General features: G+C 39.4%; 1 protein-coding gene across 1 annotated transcript in view; it reads left to right on the top strand.

Moving 5' to 3' along the window:
* The first annotated feature begins 712 nt into the window (after positions 1 to 712).
* Positions 713 to 17,316, top strand: part of LOC120532848 (acetyl-coenzyme A thioesterase) — a 156,790-nt gene continuing 140,186 nt past the window's right edge. The window contains exon 1 of the mRNA XM_039759273.1: positions 713 to 1,113. Within this exon, the coding sequence (XP_039615207.1) occupies positions 810 to 1,113 (304 nt within the window). The 5' untranslated portion in view covers positions 713 to 809. The remainder of the gene's footprint in view (positions 1,114 to 17,316) is intronic.

Below are 17,316 nucleotides of genomic sequence, written 5' to 3'. Positions count from 1 at the left end.
GCCGCAAATCTTAATTCTTCACTTTTCTGGTTTTTCTTTATTCTCGGGGGTTTGCTGTGTATAGGGTCCTCTCTCACCAGCCTGCAACTTTTAATCCTATTAGAAGCTCTTCTACAGGTTTTAGAAATGTAGGCATGTTATTGCATATAATGTTTTTTTCTGTAATTGTTGATTGTTATTGTTGCTTATTGAACTCATAATAAAAACTGCAATCACAAATAAATAAATAAGGCAAAGCCATAGTTGTCTGAGCTGTTAAAATGCCAAATTGGTTTTGCCCAACTTCAACCTGCATTGTCTTTCTTATTAAACTTTATCACAAAATATCCACAGAAATATTTCATAATTATGTGCCTTACAAAAAAACATATTGACCTTGTTAAAAGCATAGAACTTTGAATGGAAACATTGACAGTCAACCCCACAGAAAAAAGGTTTTTATGATTTGGCTACATAGTGCACAGAATAAGCTTCAGTTGTAAAATTGCTGGTGATGTTAAGTTACATTAATGCTGTTTTCACTTCAGGAAAGCCACTGCAGGGTAGATGTGAAATACATTACATTTACTGGCACTAAAAAGCACTCAGTTAGCAACAGTAAATTTGCATATGACAAAGTCCTGCAGAGTTAGCACTCGCAATCACAGGTGACCAGAGGAGGTTACACACCGAGAGGCATGTGCTTTTGAAGTAAAAGTGCACACAGTTGCAGTATCTCAGCCTGAATTCACTGCCTACTTAGATAGTTTATTAACTCAACGGCATGGATCGAGCAGAGGTAAGATGAGAAGATAGAGAAATCACCAGAAATGAATCTTGCTGGCAGTTCAGACTGCATGGACACAGGTCCTGGGGACAGCTGTTGTCTGGAAAGGAGTCTGCTGAGGGCCAACACAATCCTGAAGCCTGTCTCTTCTCATGAGACTGTAGGAGCCAATGATAGTAAGGCATGCAATCATATGGAAGATACAGACTGGATGAAAGAGAAGTCCTCTCCCAGTTTAAGGCAGGTGGAAATGTGTCAGTTTGTTTTGCCTTTCCATGCCAACCACAAAGGAGAGCTTTCTGCAGGGCAGCTTTTAAAGTGGATTGACACCACAGCATGTCTGGCAGGTGAGTGGTAGCTGCAATGCCTCAATGGTTTGAGCATGACAGAATCTGAAGTTAAACATCTCTGCGTAGGATTGCTGGCCTCAACAAAAATGAAATATGACTGAAGAATAGCTGTTAGTCTTTTCACTTTGTCATAAATGCACCATCTAGGCCCTATGAGGCCCCACTCAAGGTTGGTTTGCATTATGTACCTGATGCTCTTTAGATAAAGCCCAACCCCTAACACCCTGTAGCAGAGAAACTGTATTCAGAGAATGGAAAGATGCCTCCAGTGTTGTATGTCTGGGTCTTCAAAGGAGATTTAATCCTAGTAAGATATGCCTAACTAAAGTCATCCATTATTTATTCTGTGGTACCCTTGCTAAAGTGCTCATCAGGTTTAACTTATTGTCATTTGTCTTGTTTTCTTTAGCCAGATAATTAAAATAATTCAGATTTTGGTCTGTGTTGTACTAAACATCCAAATGAAAAATGGGTCAGCACTAATTACAGTGAGCAAAGTGGGCATGACTTGGCATGGAGATCCAGTTCGCTCATTATAACACAGACAGCTGGCATGTCATCCTTTCAACCATTTATTTTTTGGACTTGCCTTATCCACTACAAGGTTATAAATATGATGTGTCTATTTAGGCTGGATTTAGGTCTGATCTGGATGCCAGGTCATTGTATGGCATTCTAATATTCAATGGGCAAATCAGCATCACAAGGAATCCAAACCACAATGAACACCGGATAGAGAATTACTTCAACAGGATTCAAACTACATTCAGTTAAAATATAAACCACTGTATCATCATGTTACTGTGCCTGAATATATAATAATAAAAAAACTATTAAATAATAATGAAAAATAACAATTCTTATAAAAACTACTATCATAATGGCGGGACAGCATTGCCTTACAGTTTCAGGAACACCTGACATGGTCACTGTGTTTATGAAGTTTGCATGTTGTCCCAATGTCTATATTGCTTTTTTTAACAGGTAGTATGGATTCTTCTCAGGTGTGAATGAGTCTGTGTATGTGAGTATGCCCTTAGTCCTGTCCAGGGCTGTCTTCTGCCTTATGACCAATGCTGGCAGGATAGGCTCTGAACTGAATGAAGTATGTTTTAGAAAATTATGTTTTTTGTTTTTTTGTATGTAGAGGGCAGTGCAGTGGTTTGTAAAAGGTTGAATTCCAGGCCAAGTCTATGTCTGTTGGTTGGTTTCCAACCACAAGACATTCATAGAAGATTGTGGTAAGTTAATGGGCCTGGTGTGAGCAAGTATGAGAAGGCCACTTTAGACTGGTAGTGGACTGATGCTTCATTAAAGGGTGGGTGCCAGCCAAAGCAGATTCCAGCCTCCTAGGACCATAAACCTGGATTAAGCAAGTTTAGAAAACAGACAGATAGTGAGTACATATTGGCTCAGTATCAGTAAATGTGGGAGTGTACAAGAGTGCCCAGTAGTGCCAGGGCAAGCTTGTAACTCTACAATGGAGAAAGTAGGTTCAAGAACTGTAATAGTTTTTTCTTTGTTTAGTACTTTTTTTCTTCATGGAAATGTGGTTAAATTGTTAAATTGTATGTTTAACACCAGCTGCTCCCAGAGTCCACCATGTTTGGCAAAGAAAGCTTTTCACTTATGCTACATATTGTATGCTCCCTGATGTTTGTATTTCTTTATTGTCCTCCTGTTACCCTTCTCTCTGATCTCTGCCCTCCTCTGTAAAGCTTATCTAATTTGAAGCTCCCAAGGTTTAATCTTTGTGTTATCTCTGGTCATGTTGCTGTAGTTAAACTTTAAGAAACCGAAAAGTACACCTGGCAACTGATGGTACTGTTCCTAAAAACTCCAATGTCCATTCAGCGCTTATTTTACAATTTTTCCGATAAATAAAAAGAAATAAATAGGAGAAAATACAAAAGCTAGAAAATTTCTGATGAAGATTTTCCTCAAGTTAGACAAATAGGAAGGAATGGTAACAAATTCAAACTGCAAGCACACTTAAGCTTTGTCAATGTAAAAATATGAAAAGGCATTTATATGTAATTCTTTGGGCCACCTTTCAAGAGAGATTTATTGTTTTCAAGCTTAACAGCTAAAGCACTCAGTCATCCATCCATTTATACACATACTTAGGTCCATGTTTAGGGACATGGGATGGGATTAATCTAAACAGGAGAGGCTCATACCCTGGATAGGACATCATCCCAACTCATGGATGGCCTTAGGGGCCGTCAATTTCCCTTCCAACTGGTTTATTTACTGGAAGCCAATTGTTGCCGTTAATGGAAGGTGTTTTAATCCAACTGCTTCTTTCTGCATTGTTTCTGTCTTAACAGAGGTTCCTATTGGTTGGCATAACCATCTGAGTACAGGATTATACCAAGGTTTTTTACATTCTCATCAGTAGGATGTTCTCATTTACCAGAATATTCTTGTACTAAAAGTCAGCCCTAGCATGCGAATTGGATGACTTACATGCCCATTAATGCAATGTTATTGAAACAACATTTTATTTTCTGATTTGAACAGCAGAGAAAAATGAATGAAAACTGACATACAGACATTCAATGGACATGTAAATTGCATTCAATAACATTTTTGACGTATACCAGGTCCGTGTGGTCCGTGTACTTTTTGGTATTTGAAATTTCATTTTAGAAGCAAAAACGAAAAAACGAAAATGAAAGGAATTTTGATTTTTGATTAAAGAATAAAATGAGAGAAAATAAGGTATTTTGTAATTCTGTGATAACAAATAGCAGTCATAAAGTTAAAATTACACACACTTTTCTGGATTTATTTGTGATTCAAATAATGAAAGTGAAATAGCTCAAAAACAATAAAACAGACGCATTTTCGTTGTCTGAAACCGTAAGTACTTCTTCTTCTGCATGATTTTTGACGACACGTGCGAACCTCCCAACGTCCTCCTCACAAGACATCGACTGACGGCCTTGAAGTTACACTGGCATTAGCAGAGGATGGACCATCACGTTGTTTTTCAGAACAGTAAAAGAGTGACACTTTGGGACGAGGACATGACTGCAGAAAAACGGAGTCGCATCTTTCCGGTAAAAATACAAACTTTGCTTCATTGATGTAGCAGTTGTTTATGAACATTATTGTTATTACTTACTGTGAAACCGCGAACATTTGGTGATTTCATTTACTAACACTAAGTCTGTCAATTTTTATAGTGCTAGCATTTTGAATGTGTGTAAATGTGTGAATGGTTCCTCATTGACAAATGTAACACATGTTAAGAAAACTTTCTGTAAATCACATCACTCTACTAACGTGTTACACTTTTGCGCACTGTTAATACTCGAAACGTTTACTAGCTATAGTAGCCGGTAAAAGTCAATGAGCAACCATTCAAAATGCTAGCACTCTAAAACTTTACCAGACTTACTGTTAGTAAATGAAATCACCAAATGTTGGCTGTCTCACAGTAAGTAACAACAATAATGTTCATAAAGGGCTGTTACATCAATGAAGCAAAGTTTGCAAAGCTTGTATTTTTACCTGAAAGATGCGACTCAGTGTCCTCGTCCTGGAGTGTCACTCTTTTACTGTTCTGAAAAACAACGTAACGGTCCATCCTCTGCTGATGCCATGCAGTGTAACTTCAAGGCTGTTGATCGATGTCTTGTGAGGAATACGTTGGGAGGTTCGCACGTGTCTTCAAAAATCGCAAGAGAAGAAGAAGTACCTCCGCTTTCAGACAACGAAAATGCGTTGGTTTTGTTGTTTTTGAGCTATAACACTTTCATTATTTGAATCACAAATAAATCCAGAATAGTATGTGTAATTTTAAGTTTATGACTGCTACAGTATTTGTTATCACAGAATTACAAAATACCTTATTTTCTCTCATTTTTTTCTTTAATCAAAAATCTAAATCTGAAAATTCCTTTCATTTTCGTTTTTTCTTTTTTGCTTCTAAAATGAAATTTCAAATACCAAAAAGTACACGGAGTGACCAGATTAATAGGGAGTGGCATATTTTCAAGGAAATCAATAGGGTCAGCAAAAGGAAGTGACTTTTAGAATCAATGAGGTCTATATTTCTCTATCTGTGTGATTGTAGATGACGCCCAAGGTATAAACACTAAGTTCTTGCATTTGTCATCTTGTGAATAAGTACTTTTATAAAATCTGGAACATCTGGTGTAGATTGATCTAAGTTATGTACCAGATGGAAGGAGAAGGAGAAGGAGAAAAGGGTGGGTAGAGTTTAACTAGTCAGAAAATTAGATTGAATCCAAAGGGGGGAGAAAGTAATCTTGACTGTAGAAGCAGCACACAACCACCCTCTCTACTGGTCTCTCATACTTCATAGAGATAATTGCCCTGTAGAAAAAAATCATTCCTTTCTGTGAATTTCTGAATATCTTCGTGACTCAGAAAGATCAGCCTATGGTGAGCATTTCATCAAAACAGATGGATGGTGTCGCATGTTATAGTGCTGAAAATAGTTTTACATTGTTGAAACATTTTGTGTTCCCTTGTTATCAAATTGCTTTCTAAGGCTTGGTGTACCACCCAGGCAAACTGATATCAGTTTAGATAGATAGATAGATAGATAGATAGATACTTTATTAATCCCAAGGGGAAATTCACATACTCCAACAGCAGCATACTGATAAAAAATATTAAATTCAAGAGTGATAAAAATGCAGGTAAAACAGACAATAACTTTGTACAGTATATTGTTAACATTTGCCCCGGGTGGAATTGAAGAGTCACGTAGTGTTGGGGAGGAACGATCTCCTCAGTCTGTCAGTGGAGCAGGACAGTGACAGCAGTCTGTCGCTGAAGCTGCTCCTCTGTCTGGAGATGATACTGTTCAATGGATGCAGTGGATTCTCCATGACTGATAGGAGCCTGCTCAGCGCCCGTTGCTCTGCCACAGATGTCAAACTGAAAACACTTCACAGAAAAGTGACTTCATAAGGTCAAAGCACAGCTCTGTGTAACAGTGAAACTGAGACTCTACTAAGGAGGAAATATAACACGTTTAACAATGATAGACATTTAAAAAATGTATATTTCTATCAACATCCAAGCTTTAAAGCTAAAGCAGACATGCTGTTTAGAAGGTTTTTAAATTATAAATGTTAATATTTAATTTACATTAAGATTATTTTTGCTTCATAAGATTTACATTTAGTTATGCAGGTTCTGTTTTCTTGAAAACTCTGCCAAAGGCTGTTCATGAGGCCTTAATAACTGTTAACATTAAAATCAAAACTGAACACCTAGTGATGCTCAATGCAAAATTCTTGTTTCTAGTTGTGTATCCAGCACAGATGAACAAGGTTCAATGCTGAAAACTGCACTGTGGAAAGGTTGCTCCACTTAAAAGACCACCTGAAAGACAAAATTACCTACAACAACAACATTTATTTATATAACACATTTTCATACAAAAAATGTAGCTCAAAGTGCTTTACATAATGAAGAATAGAAAAATAAAAGACATAGTAAGAAATTAAAATAAGACAACACTAATTAACATAGAATAAGAGTAAGGTCTGATGGCCAGGGAGAACAGAAAAAACAAAAAAAACTCCAGATGGCTAGAGAGAAAAAATAAAATCTGCAGGGGTTCCAGGCCACGAGACCGCCCAGTCCCCTCTGGGCATTCTACCTCACATAAATGAAACAGTCCTCTTTGTATTTAGGGTCCTCATGGAAGGACTTGATGATGATGATCATGCAGACTTCTGGCTTTTAGTCCATCAATGTTGGAGCATCATGATGCTTTGAGTAGATGGTGGTGGCGCAGGCCGCCACCACAAAGAAACCAGAAAAAGAAACAGAAGAGAGAGTAGGGGTCAGTACGGATTTTAGAGCCACCATGAATAGTTATTATAATAAATTGAACATACAGAGTATCAGGATTAAATTAAAGTGAAATTATGAGAAGGCCATGTTAAAGTAATGTGTTTTCAGCAGTTTTTTAAAGTGCTCCACTGTATTAGCCTGGCGAATTCCTATTGGCAGGCTATTCCAGATTTTAGGGGCATAACAACAGAAGGCCGCCTCACCACTTCTTTTAAGGTCATCCACGCCATCCCTGAAGTGGTGAGCGAGTCACCGGGCTGGACCACCCTGATTGCGCATGATATAGTCACAGACCCCGGAGTGATCGTCCGAGAGGCCCTATAGACTCCGGAGGCTTAAACGCCAAAGTGGAACTGGAGGTGCAACGAATGTTGGATATGGACATCATTGAGGAAAGTCATAGCCCCTGGTCCAAGTCCTATCGTCCTCGTTTCCCCGTTTTTGCAATGACTTTAGACGTCTAAACCAGGTCTCCAAGTTCGACGCCTACCCAATGCCCCGCATTGACGACCTACTCGAGTGGCTGGGTGTGGCCCGATACTTGACTACCCTTGACATGATGAAAGGGTATTGGCAAATTCCTTTAACAGCATCCGTGAAAGAGAAAACGGCCTTTAGCACCCCTAGTGGACATTGGCAGTTCAAGGTCCTCCCATTTGGGCTGCACGGGCCCCAGCTGACCTTTCAACGCCTGGTGGATAGAGTGCTGAAGCCCCACCAGTCCTATAGTGCCGCCTACCTGGATGACGTCGTCATCTATTCCGGCACCTGGGAGGAACATCTATTGCAGGTCTCGGCTGTCCTCGCGACACTGGCTAAGGCTGGCCTTCGTATTAACCCCTGTAAGTGTTTCTTTGGCTTAAAGGAGGCCAAGTATTTAGGCTACCTTGTGGGACGAGGAGAGGTGAGACCCCAATGTTCCAAAGTCAAAGACATTCTGGAATGGCCCTGTCCGAGTACCAAGAGACAGGTGCAGGCTTTCTTGGGGCTGGCCGGGTACTACCGCCGGTTCGTACCCTATTTCTCCGAGAGGGCAGCACCCTTGACTAACAACAAAGAAAGGCGCTCCCCTTCATGTGGTATGGAACGATAAGGCGGAACACACATTCAATGACTTAAAAAAGGCCCTAACGTCGGCACCTGTATTAAGGACCCCTGATTTTGGGTTACCATTTATCCTCCAGACCGATGTTTAGGACACAGGCCTGGGCAACGTGTTGAGCCAAAGCATCGATGGTGTTGAACACCCCGTGATGTATCTGAGCCGGAAACTGCTGGACCGGGAGACCCGGCACGCGGCGGTGGAGAGGGAAGCCCTGGCCATTAAGTGGGCCGTGACTTATCTCCGGTACTACCTGTTTGGTCGCAAATTAACTCTAGTGACTGATCACGCTGCGCTGCAGTGGATGTCCCTTCATAAAGAGTGGAACCCGCGGGTCACCAGGTGGTTTCTGGATTTACAGCCCTTCACGGTCACTTATCGCCGCGGCGGCCTTCAGGCCAACGCCGATGCCCTCTCTCGTATTCATGACCTCTCGGTTCGGTCCGCCCGTCCTGACGGTCTTGGGCTAAGGGGGGGGTCGTGTCACGCATGCGCGAGTAGGAGGCCGCGGATGGACTTTAAACCACATCGAAATGTTCGCCGGCAGGGAGTGGCGGGGTACTAACCTTTCTCCTTTGTTTTCCAGGACTAAAGACACTCCGCCATAAGGAACTTTCCCGCAGTACGTCCACTTCCGCCCTTCCTCCGCCATCTTCCCTGACGTCAGCAGTCCCATCATCCTCACGCCCTTCCCAGCATTCCTCCACTTCCGGCTCCTCCTTTATAAAATGGCCGCCGACGCCTAGTATGGCGTCGCGCAGATGAACGTGTTTTGTTTTCACTGTTTTGACCCGATTTATTTTGAATTGTGGATTGTCGACAATATACGGGGCCGGATAACCCCAAACCTTTTTGCTGCCTATTGTTTAGTCTTTTACATATGTTATTTCTAATATCATTAATTTTTTGATTGAAAAATACAGCAATAGCCTCACCGGTTTCACTGGAAGTATTTTGGAGGCATTCCTTTGCAGTACCTGGGTTTAGCAGACAATCAATCGTAGAAAATAAGATTCTGGGATTGTTAGCGTTGTTATTTATAATCTTAGAGAAATAGCTGCACCTCTCAAGACGGACTGTGTTATTGTATTCTGTTATTTTAACCTTAATCAGTTTAGTTTTCCTCCATTTACGCTCAGCTCTATGGCATGTTCTCTTTAAATCAGACACTCTTTGGGTCTTCCATGGTGTAACAATGCTAGACGATTTTTTAACTGTCTTTTCAGGTGCAACTATGTCAACAGCAGCTCTCACTTTAGTATTGAATCTTTCCACCTTACTATTTACATTATCCTCGCTATTATAGTTGGCACTATAAAGGGACTGATTGCTTAGAATGTTTGTAAGTTTTAAAGCTGCTGCTGAGTCAAAGAAGCATTTTTTAACAAGTTGCTTCTCATGAATGTTTTCTATCATTATTTCTATATTAAATAGTAGAAGAATATGGTCTGATAGACCCGTATCAATGACCTGTTATACATCATCTTTTAGTTCTTTGGTAATTACTAAGTCTAATGTATGATATGCTTTATGTGTAGGCTGATTAACGAGCTGTCTCAAATCAAAAGAGTCCAGAAGGTTCATGAACTCCTTTACTTTTAGGTCACACTGATTGTCGATATGAAAGTTAAAGTCGTTGACTATTAAGAGTGTGTCATAGTTCGTAATTAAAATTGACATTAAGTCTGAGAATTTCTCAAAGAAAGACGTGTTAAATTTAGGAGGTCTATACACGGATAATACTAAAACGTGAGAATCTCCATGAATAACAATGGCGAGATACTCAAAGGACTTGAATTTACCAAAACTGACATCTTTACACTTTAACTGGCAGGAGTAGATGTTTGCCAAGCCGCCATCCTTCTTTCCCTGGCAATCCACACGAGTAAAACTATAATCCAGAGGTACAGATTGGATTAGAACCGCCGCGCTGTCTGAGCTAAGCCACGTTTCATTTAGTGCAATAAAATCAATTTTTCTATCACTAATAAGATCGTTGATAAAAAACGTCTTGTTAGTTAAAGCACTAACATTTAATAATGCCATATTTAATGTTTGGAGGGGCAGAGCTGAATTCTATGTGCGTTATTGATATTTGGAACATTAACTAGATTATTTTTGTTAGCGCCACTGTGTGTGTGTTTTTTTATTTAATCTATAATCTGTTGTTATAGTTTTAATACACTGATCGTCTAAAGTAGTAATTGCAATTAAATTATTGGTGTTTATGCCGCACTGCCTAGATTTTTTACGTGCATTAAGATTGGTTATTAGGGTATTAATGTTGTGCACTTTTACAGAAGACTTTGTTAAGCAATTATTATGTCCTATCAAAGCAATAGCATTACAGAAGGGGTTAAGAGTAGAAATAGATAGTCAAGATAGACGAATTACATTTGCGATGTTTTCGGAGAGGACCCGGGCGCCAAATCTATTCGGATGCAGGCCATCCCGCTTGAAGAAACACGGCCTTTTCCAAAAGAGGTCCCAGTTGTTGATGAACCCGATGTCTTGATTCTCACAGAAGCCTTTCAGCCAGTTGTTTAATCCCACCAGACGACTGTAGTATTCATTTGATCGTCTGACGAGAGGTAGTGGACCTGAAATGAAGATCTTTGCCGATGGGGTCCTCTCCTTTGTGTCTTTAATTAGTGTTGCGAAGTCAGCCTTGAGACTCTCCAACTGTCGGTGCCTTATGTCGTTTACGCCGGCGTGTAATACAATGGATTCAACTGCCCTCTTCTTGTGCTTCTCGTAGACTGTCAGCGCACGTCTCATCACATCTCGGACACAAGCACCAGGAAAACAAGAAACAAAAGATTTCCGATTAGGGCATGTGATATTGAGGTTTCTTACAATCGAATCACCTACCACAATTACATCACCCGGGGTTGAAGGCAAACTGGGGACGTGGAGAGGGTCAAACTGGTTCTGGGTCAAGATGCTCGCCTGTGCTGATGGAGGTGTTCTAGCCTTGAACCCCCACCTGCATAGCTGAAACACGCCGAGGTCATCATTGGTGGTGTCGTCGTCGCTCCTACGAGGCGCGGGGTGAAGCTTGCTTGTCCTTGGAAGTGAGCAGCACAACGTGGGGACTTCAGATGGCGAGGATGATTTATCCAGCAGCCAAGCCTTCAAATCCCTAAGGTACCTTCGTCTGGACAGGAGTTTCTGAATCTGTTTGTTGAGTGCCTGGAGTTCTTCTATGATGACGGCAACGCGATTCATCTCACTGTCGGCCATTGTCTGCTTCTACTTCCGTGCCCTAGGAAAGAATGAGAGAGAGATTGGTTAGGATGAGAGAGAGACTGGCAGCAAGTATAGCAATCTTAGTATAGCTATCTCTGCCCCTATCACAATGACAATAACACAAATCTATCACACACAGAAATGATAATTTTATACTTTCTTGTATGCAAAAAACTGTATTAATGAATGTTTCAGCATACCAATCTGAAAACAGGCTCTTTTGGGGGATCCACAATAAACGACAACAGAGATGAATGCAACAGTCAGTGCTCTCTGTGTTCCTGTGGTTGTCCTCTTCAGATGTTGCAGAAGTATGCAGAAGTTTAGAGTGTAGAAGGCTGTGGAGAGCTACAAGTCCTGGGTTTGAACAGACATGTGGTGCACAGTGTGTCCAGGGTCCAGCAGTTGTAGTGTCTGAACATGACAGGGTGTAGTAACACTTTTTTAACATTAGGATAATATTGTTTCAAATAAAATAAACCAATCATCGTCAAACCAGCAGTTTTACTACATCTTTTTTGGAAGTGTTTGTAAAACACAAAAACATATTGACCTCTGTCTTGGCAGAGCACACTAAATGCTTTCTTATGGATCTGTACAGCACAAGATGAAAACAAAGGCAAACAATGTACAACATAAAGGACAAACATAACACAGTGCTATTACATATAATAATAATCAGAAATAAAAATATAATATGAGCAGGTTATTTATATGAGTGCAAAGCCTATTAAAACCATAGTGATACACTGAAAATCTTCACAACAGCCTGCAAGTTGTTGTACAGCTTTTAATGTCCCCTTGTGAAAATAAGATACATTTAACAGGTTACTGGTTGAAGTCCAAGACAGGATGCCCCAATGACTTGTGAGCCTGCACTGCTTGGTTTTTTCAGTAAGTTAGCAACCTTAGGAATGTTTCTCTTTCTTGAGTAATGTTTCCAAATGAACTTCCATTCTTTTCTTAAAAATCAGGATGGACATGACATCAGCTAACTTAGTGTGTCTTCCTCCACTCTAAAGGCCAAAATATTAGATGTTTTATATACTGTGTATCACCCTGATTCTTCTTCCAAGTTCTACCCAACAAGACTCTGTAAAATACTCTCCAAGCTCTTCTAAGTTTTTTAGTTTTGCCCTGAATTTTTGCTCTGTTTGTTTCTTAAATACTTCATCATGGTGTCCTCTGCTAACAGTAAAGGCATAGGGATAGATTGATGGTTGGCATAATGGCACCAGATTTAGTGCAGGTATCTCACAGCTCCTAGGAGCTAAATCCAGTTTTCACCCTGTTTACCGTCTGTATCGACTTTTGATGTTTAAAAGCATATTAGATTAGTTGCTGACATTGAACTGGCCTTGTGTCAGAGAGGTGCTGGTGTGAGTTTGTGTGAATGTGCTCTGTGAAGAACTAGTGTCTAGAGTGAGTTCTTTCTTACTTTGTTGTATATGAAGTATAGGGAAGTATTGTAATCGTCCAAAAATTCGACTTTGAGATTTTGATGAATATCGACATTTTAGACCTCCCTGAGTCTGATTTACTTACTCGTAGGGAAAGTATTGTAATCATCCAAAAATTCAGTTTGGAGATTTTGATAAGTCTTGATGTTTTAGACCTCACTGAGTCCGAAAATACAATTTTTGGAATTATGTCAGTGTGTGTGTGTTTGTGTATGTAAACATGATAACCTAAAAATGCTTTTAGTTAGGTCAACCAAATTTTGCATACAAGTATTAGGTACAAATCATAGATTTCTGTCATCTTTTGAGCTATTTCCGCTAACCAGAAATGGTACTTTTTTATTCATGCAGCTGCAGAGTCAAATTTATTCAACTTTATTTTTATAATAATTGTTCAATATATTATTAATTTGATATGATTTGTTGTTGATGGTTCTTTAATGTACATACCATAAAAATATAATCATTGACTTTGGGTTTACTCCTCAAATATCCATCCCCATGTCTGAGTATACGAGAATATCTAGGGGAGACCAATCCCGATTTTTTGTGATTGATGCTGCCAAAATAGATTCTCATTTTTCACAATAATATATTAGAAAAAGTTGGCTCCAAAAATCTTTTCATTTTAGAGTTTATGATTTGTTAATTGGTCAATCAATTCACAGTATACTAATTATTGAATATAATTTAGTGACCATAACATATTCTCAAACCTTTTTTGTTTAATTCAGGTGTTTTCTGAGGCCAGAGCTTATGCTAGCAACACTGGGTATAATGCATTAAATAAATTACAGCCTTGAAAAAACACACAAAAAAAATAACATTTTTTGGACCAAATGAACAAAAAATCATTTAAATAGATTTACAGAATGAAAACATGCACAAGAGATGTGTTCAGAGTCAGATGTGAGTCTTGACTGACATTGTGACAAGCATTAAAATTATTCCTAAAGAAGAGCCTGAATAGTTGCCTTCCAGCTAGTCTTACAAACGCCTATAAATGTATGCAGTGGGTGCTTTTAGTGGAGTATAATATGTTTTTTTTTCAAATGTCATTCTGGCGATGTAGCATTTCCCAGTGGACAGTGTAAAATGGCCAGTGACATTGTAAATTCCTTTTAATAAATCTTTCAAAATCTCATATTGAAAGTTGATTGATGGATGACTGATGGATATTTTTGAAAATGAGTTGTGCCTACTGCAGTAAGGGAGTTGTACAAATGTTCTGCTGAACTGACACAATTAGACTCATAAGTTTGAATATTTAGACTTTCATGGGGCCACAATGAAGCAGTCCCCAGGAGCTAGCGACACTATGCACTTTAATTATATTAGGTTGGCAGGGGTTTGCATGAAGGCTGCAGTTTTTAATGACCCTTCTTAGCTCAGATAAGTAACCGTCTGTCTACAAGAAGACATTATTTCATATGCATTTGGCAAAGTCCAGAGTTTGCTAGAAGAAAATAAAAATTGCAGATGGATACTCACGGATACTCACAGATACTGCAGGACTGCAAGATGCTTTTGACTGTGGTGTCGAACTTTCCTCTAGCTAGCAATTTATTATTGCTATTTTTAGTGCTTGGGCTGCAATTGTCAGAAGTCTGTTCTATTATTTGTAAACATTTTGTTTATTTTACACTTCTTTTTCACACCCTAATGTCTTACCCAGATGATTTTGCAAGGGTATGCTGTAGCTCTGCACCACCATGTTCCAGGCTTTGCCAAAATTAACATGCAAAGCACAGCTTTAGTAGTTTTTATTTTATATTTGTTCCAATTAGGCCAGCTGTCCCATTGATGTCATGTTTCAGCCAGCATTTCCCCCCCTGCCTGGGGTTCAAAGTTATGTTTCTGGTCTGTTGTGTCTACTTATATGCCATTTATTTGTATTTATGTTTATTTTATTTATTATGTACATTTTACTTAATATTCAATTGTATGTGGTAATGACATAAGTTATGTACCTTGTGTTTTCTGGGTGGTTCCCCAAGGAGCGGGCCCACCTGCCACTGACCACCAGGAATGGCTCTCCACCCTATTTATGGGAGGGCCTTGAATAGTTCCTGGTGGTTCATTACAAATACACTAGGGCAAGCATTTCAAACTCACTACCAATAGGTGGGCTGCTTTGACTTCCATATGTGCGTCTGCGGGCTACACTGTAACAAATACTATTATACAAAGTTACTGCAGCTTTCTTTCCAATACTGAAAACTTTAATAAATGTACCACTTAAAGTTTAAAGAAAAACTATTTATTTGCATACAATCTCCATACAACAGCATACAATTAGAGTCTTAGCCTCTTAGCTAGGTCCTTATATAGGAGTCTTACAGTCTGAGATCAATTTCTTTTGTCCCGACACTTGGCATCTCTAGTTAGTAACCAGTTTGTCAATATCAGGCTTGAAATCTTGTGCAGCTGCAACTTTTATTAGGGATGAAAAGTGCTCGACAGTAAGTCTTGAGCGATGTGGGGTTTTGGAAGCTTTCATTAACAAAAACGATTGCTCACAAAAGTAAGTGCTTCCGGACATAGACCGTACTCTCGATACCAACTTACGGATCTGCACATACGAGGGTGGCAGGTAAGCATACAAGCCTGGCAAACCAACTTCGTTGTATTTTGCCTTCAGAATAGAATCTGACTGCAGTTCAATCAATTCCATTTGGATATTCTCAGGCGCATTCTCAACGCTGTAAGAGAACAGCGCAAAGTCCTGTTCATGTGAACTGAAATCATGAAAACTCTAACTGAATTCATTGCTCAGTAATTCAAGTTGGAAAACAAATCCTCCAATAATCAAATTTTACTTTACTAAGATTACTTCAAAGTTTATATTGTAAAATAAGCCAATATGCCAAAAGCCCTCTGACCTACACTAATTATACAAATTCAAAATCACAAAAATCTGTTAATAAACAACTCACCAACTTCTCACGTCCACTTCAGATCTTCAGCTGTAGTCTGCACTAACTGTTCATTACAATACTAGCTCAAAAATACATAAAACTAGAGCGAAAAAAAAAAGTGAAAATATGCAAGCTATTACTAGTTGTGATGGTCAGTTCTGCCCAGTGGCCAGTCTCAGCAGCCCAGCCAGTAGTGTAGCCTGCCAGGCTGCTGCAGCCTAGCACTTCTGTTGCGACGTCATTGACTTTGTTCAAGCTTGTTTGGGGTTGATTGGGGGAGTGTCATACCTAGGGTATCAAGGAACTGACACCGCAGCTGGAACTATACTAGCAGATGACTTTTCCGGTACTGTAATGCCACGGGAAAACGTGCTTTTGTCAGAAGGCAGAAGTAAGAAAAGTCAATAAGTAACGCCGAAGATGCAGAATGATTCAATCACAAATGACAATAATCATTTTGTACAAGTTTAGTGCTAACTAGGATCTGTCATGCGGGATGCATGTTTGACATGCCTGTGCTAGGGAGTTGAGTGTTTCTGATGTTTTCTCTGCCTTCCTGTTGTTTTTCGTGTTTCCTGGATTTTTTCAACCTATGCCCTGTTTTTTGACAATGATTTTGGATACTATATTGGGACTTTGTTTACTGTGAATTACCTTGCCTTTTCAGCCAATTCCTTGGTACTCTTTGGAGCTTTGTGCTTGTACTACCCTTTGTTAAAATATACCTTTTATTTTATAAAGATCTTCATGGCCCTTTTGGTGTCTAGTTGGGGTTTTAATGATGTCTTCCCCCCTCTAGTGGGCAATTTCTGTAAGTGTTTTGGGACTTATGCTCTTGGGACTTTTTTAGTCATGACAACTGAATGGCATTGTGGTATAGTGGATGTCACAAGCCGTCTACTAAAGCAGATGGCCTGCTAGTAGTTTGGGTCCGACCAGGACTGAGGGAGTAACCAGAGAGGCACGAGAGGGGCAGATGTTCAAAACAGAAGGTAATTTATTTATTCCACGATGGAGTAAAAAAAATGATAGTTGTTGATGGAAAAGAACAAAAAAAAAAGGATGGTCAAATCCACTGACAAGACAAAATCAAATTATGAATAAAAAAAAAAGACAAAAAAATAGAAATTGGGAAACACCAAGGCTCTTACCCTATATATATATATATATATATATATATATATATATATAATCAATTCCAGTCCATGAAAAGTCCAGGGCAGCCTTAAAATAATACAAAACTGGACTCTGTTTCAGTCCAGGTCACCAGTACAACTCCTCCAAAAAAAAATCTCAGGAGTCTTTTTTTTGGTCCTCAGGAGCTTAACACACTCCTTTACAGCAACCAACAGCTCAGCCACTAGGCACCTCTTAGGCTGGCGTGCCTCATACTACCTACTCCTCTTAATTCTCTCCAAGCGATCCTTTCTTTCTCCCTTTTCTTTTTTTCTTACCTTTCTTGTGGCCACAACAGTACTTATAAAGCCTTTGCCATTGCCAGGATCAGCTTACCTAATCATAGGGAGAAACCATTTAAGTCCTGCCGGGGAAATTGTACACTGCAAGTACAAATCAAAATAGCCGACAACAACATATACATAATAAAACAATAAAACATTTATACCTA

This window comes from Polypterus senegalus, chromosome 7 (assembly GCF_016835505.1).
Source record: "Polypterus senegalus isolate Bchr_013 chromosome 7, ASM1683550v1, whole genome shotgun sequence".
NCBI classification, from domain to species: domain Eukaryota; kingdom Metazoa; phylum Chordata; class Cladistia; order Polypteriformes; family Polypteridae; genus Polypterus; species Polypterus senegalus.
The sequence above is the reverse complement of the archived record's forward strand: the minus strand, read 5'-3'. Positions and strand labels throughout refer to the sequence as shown.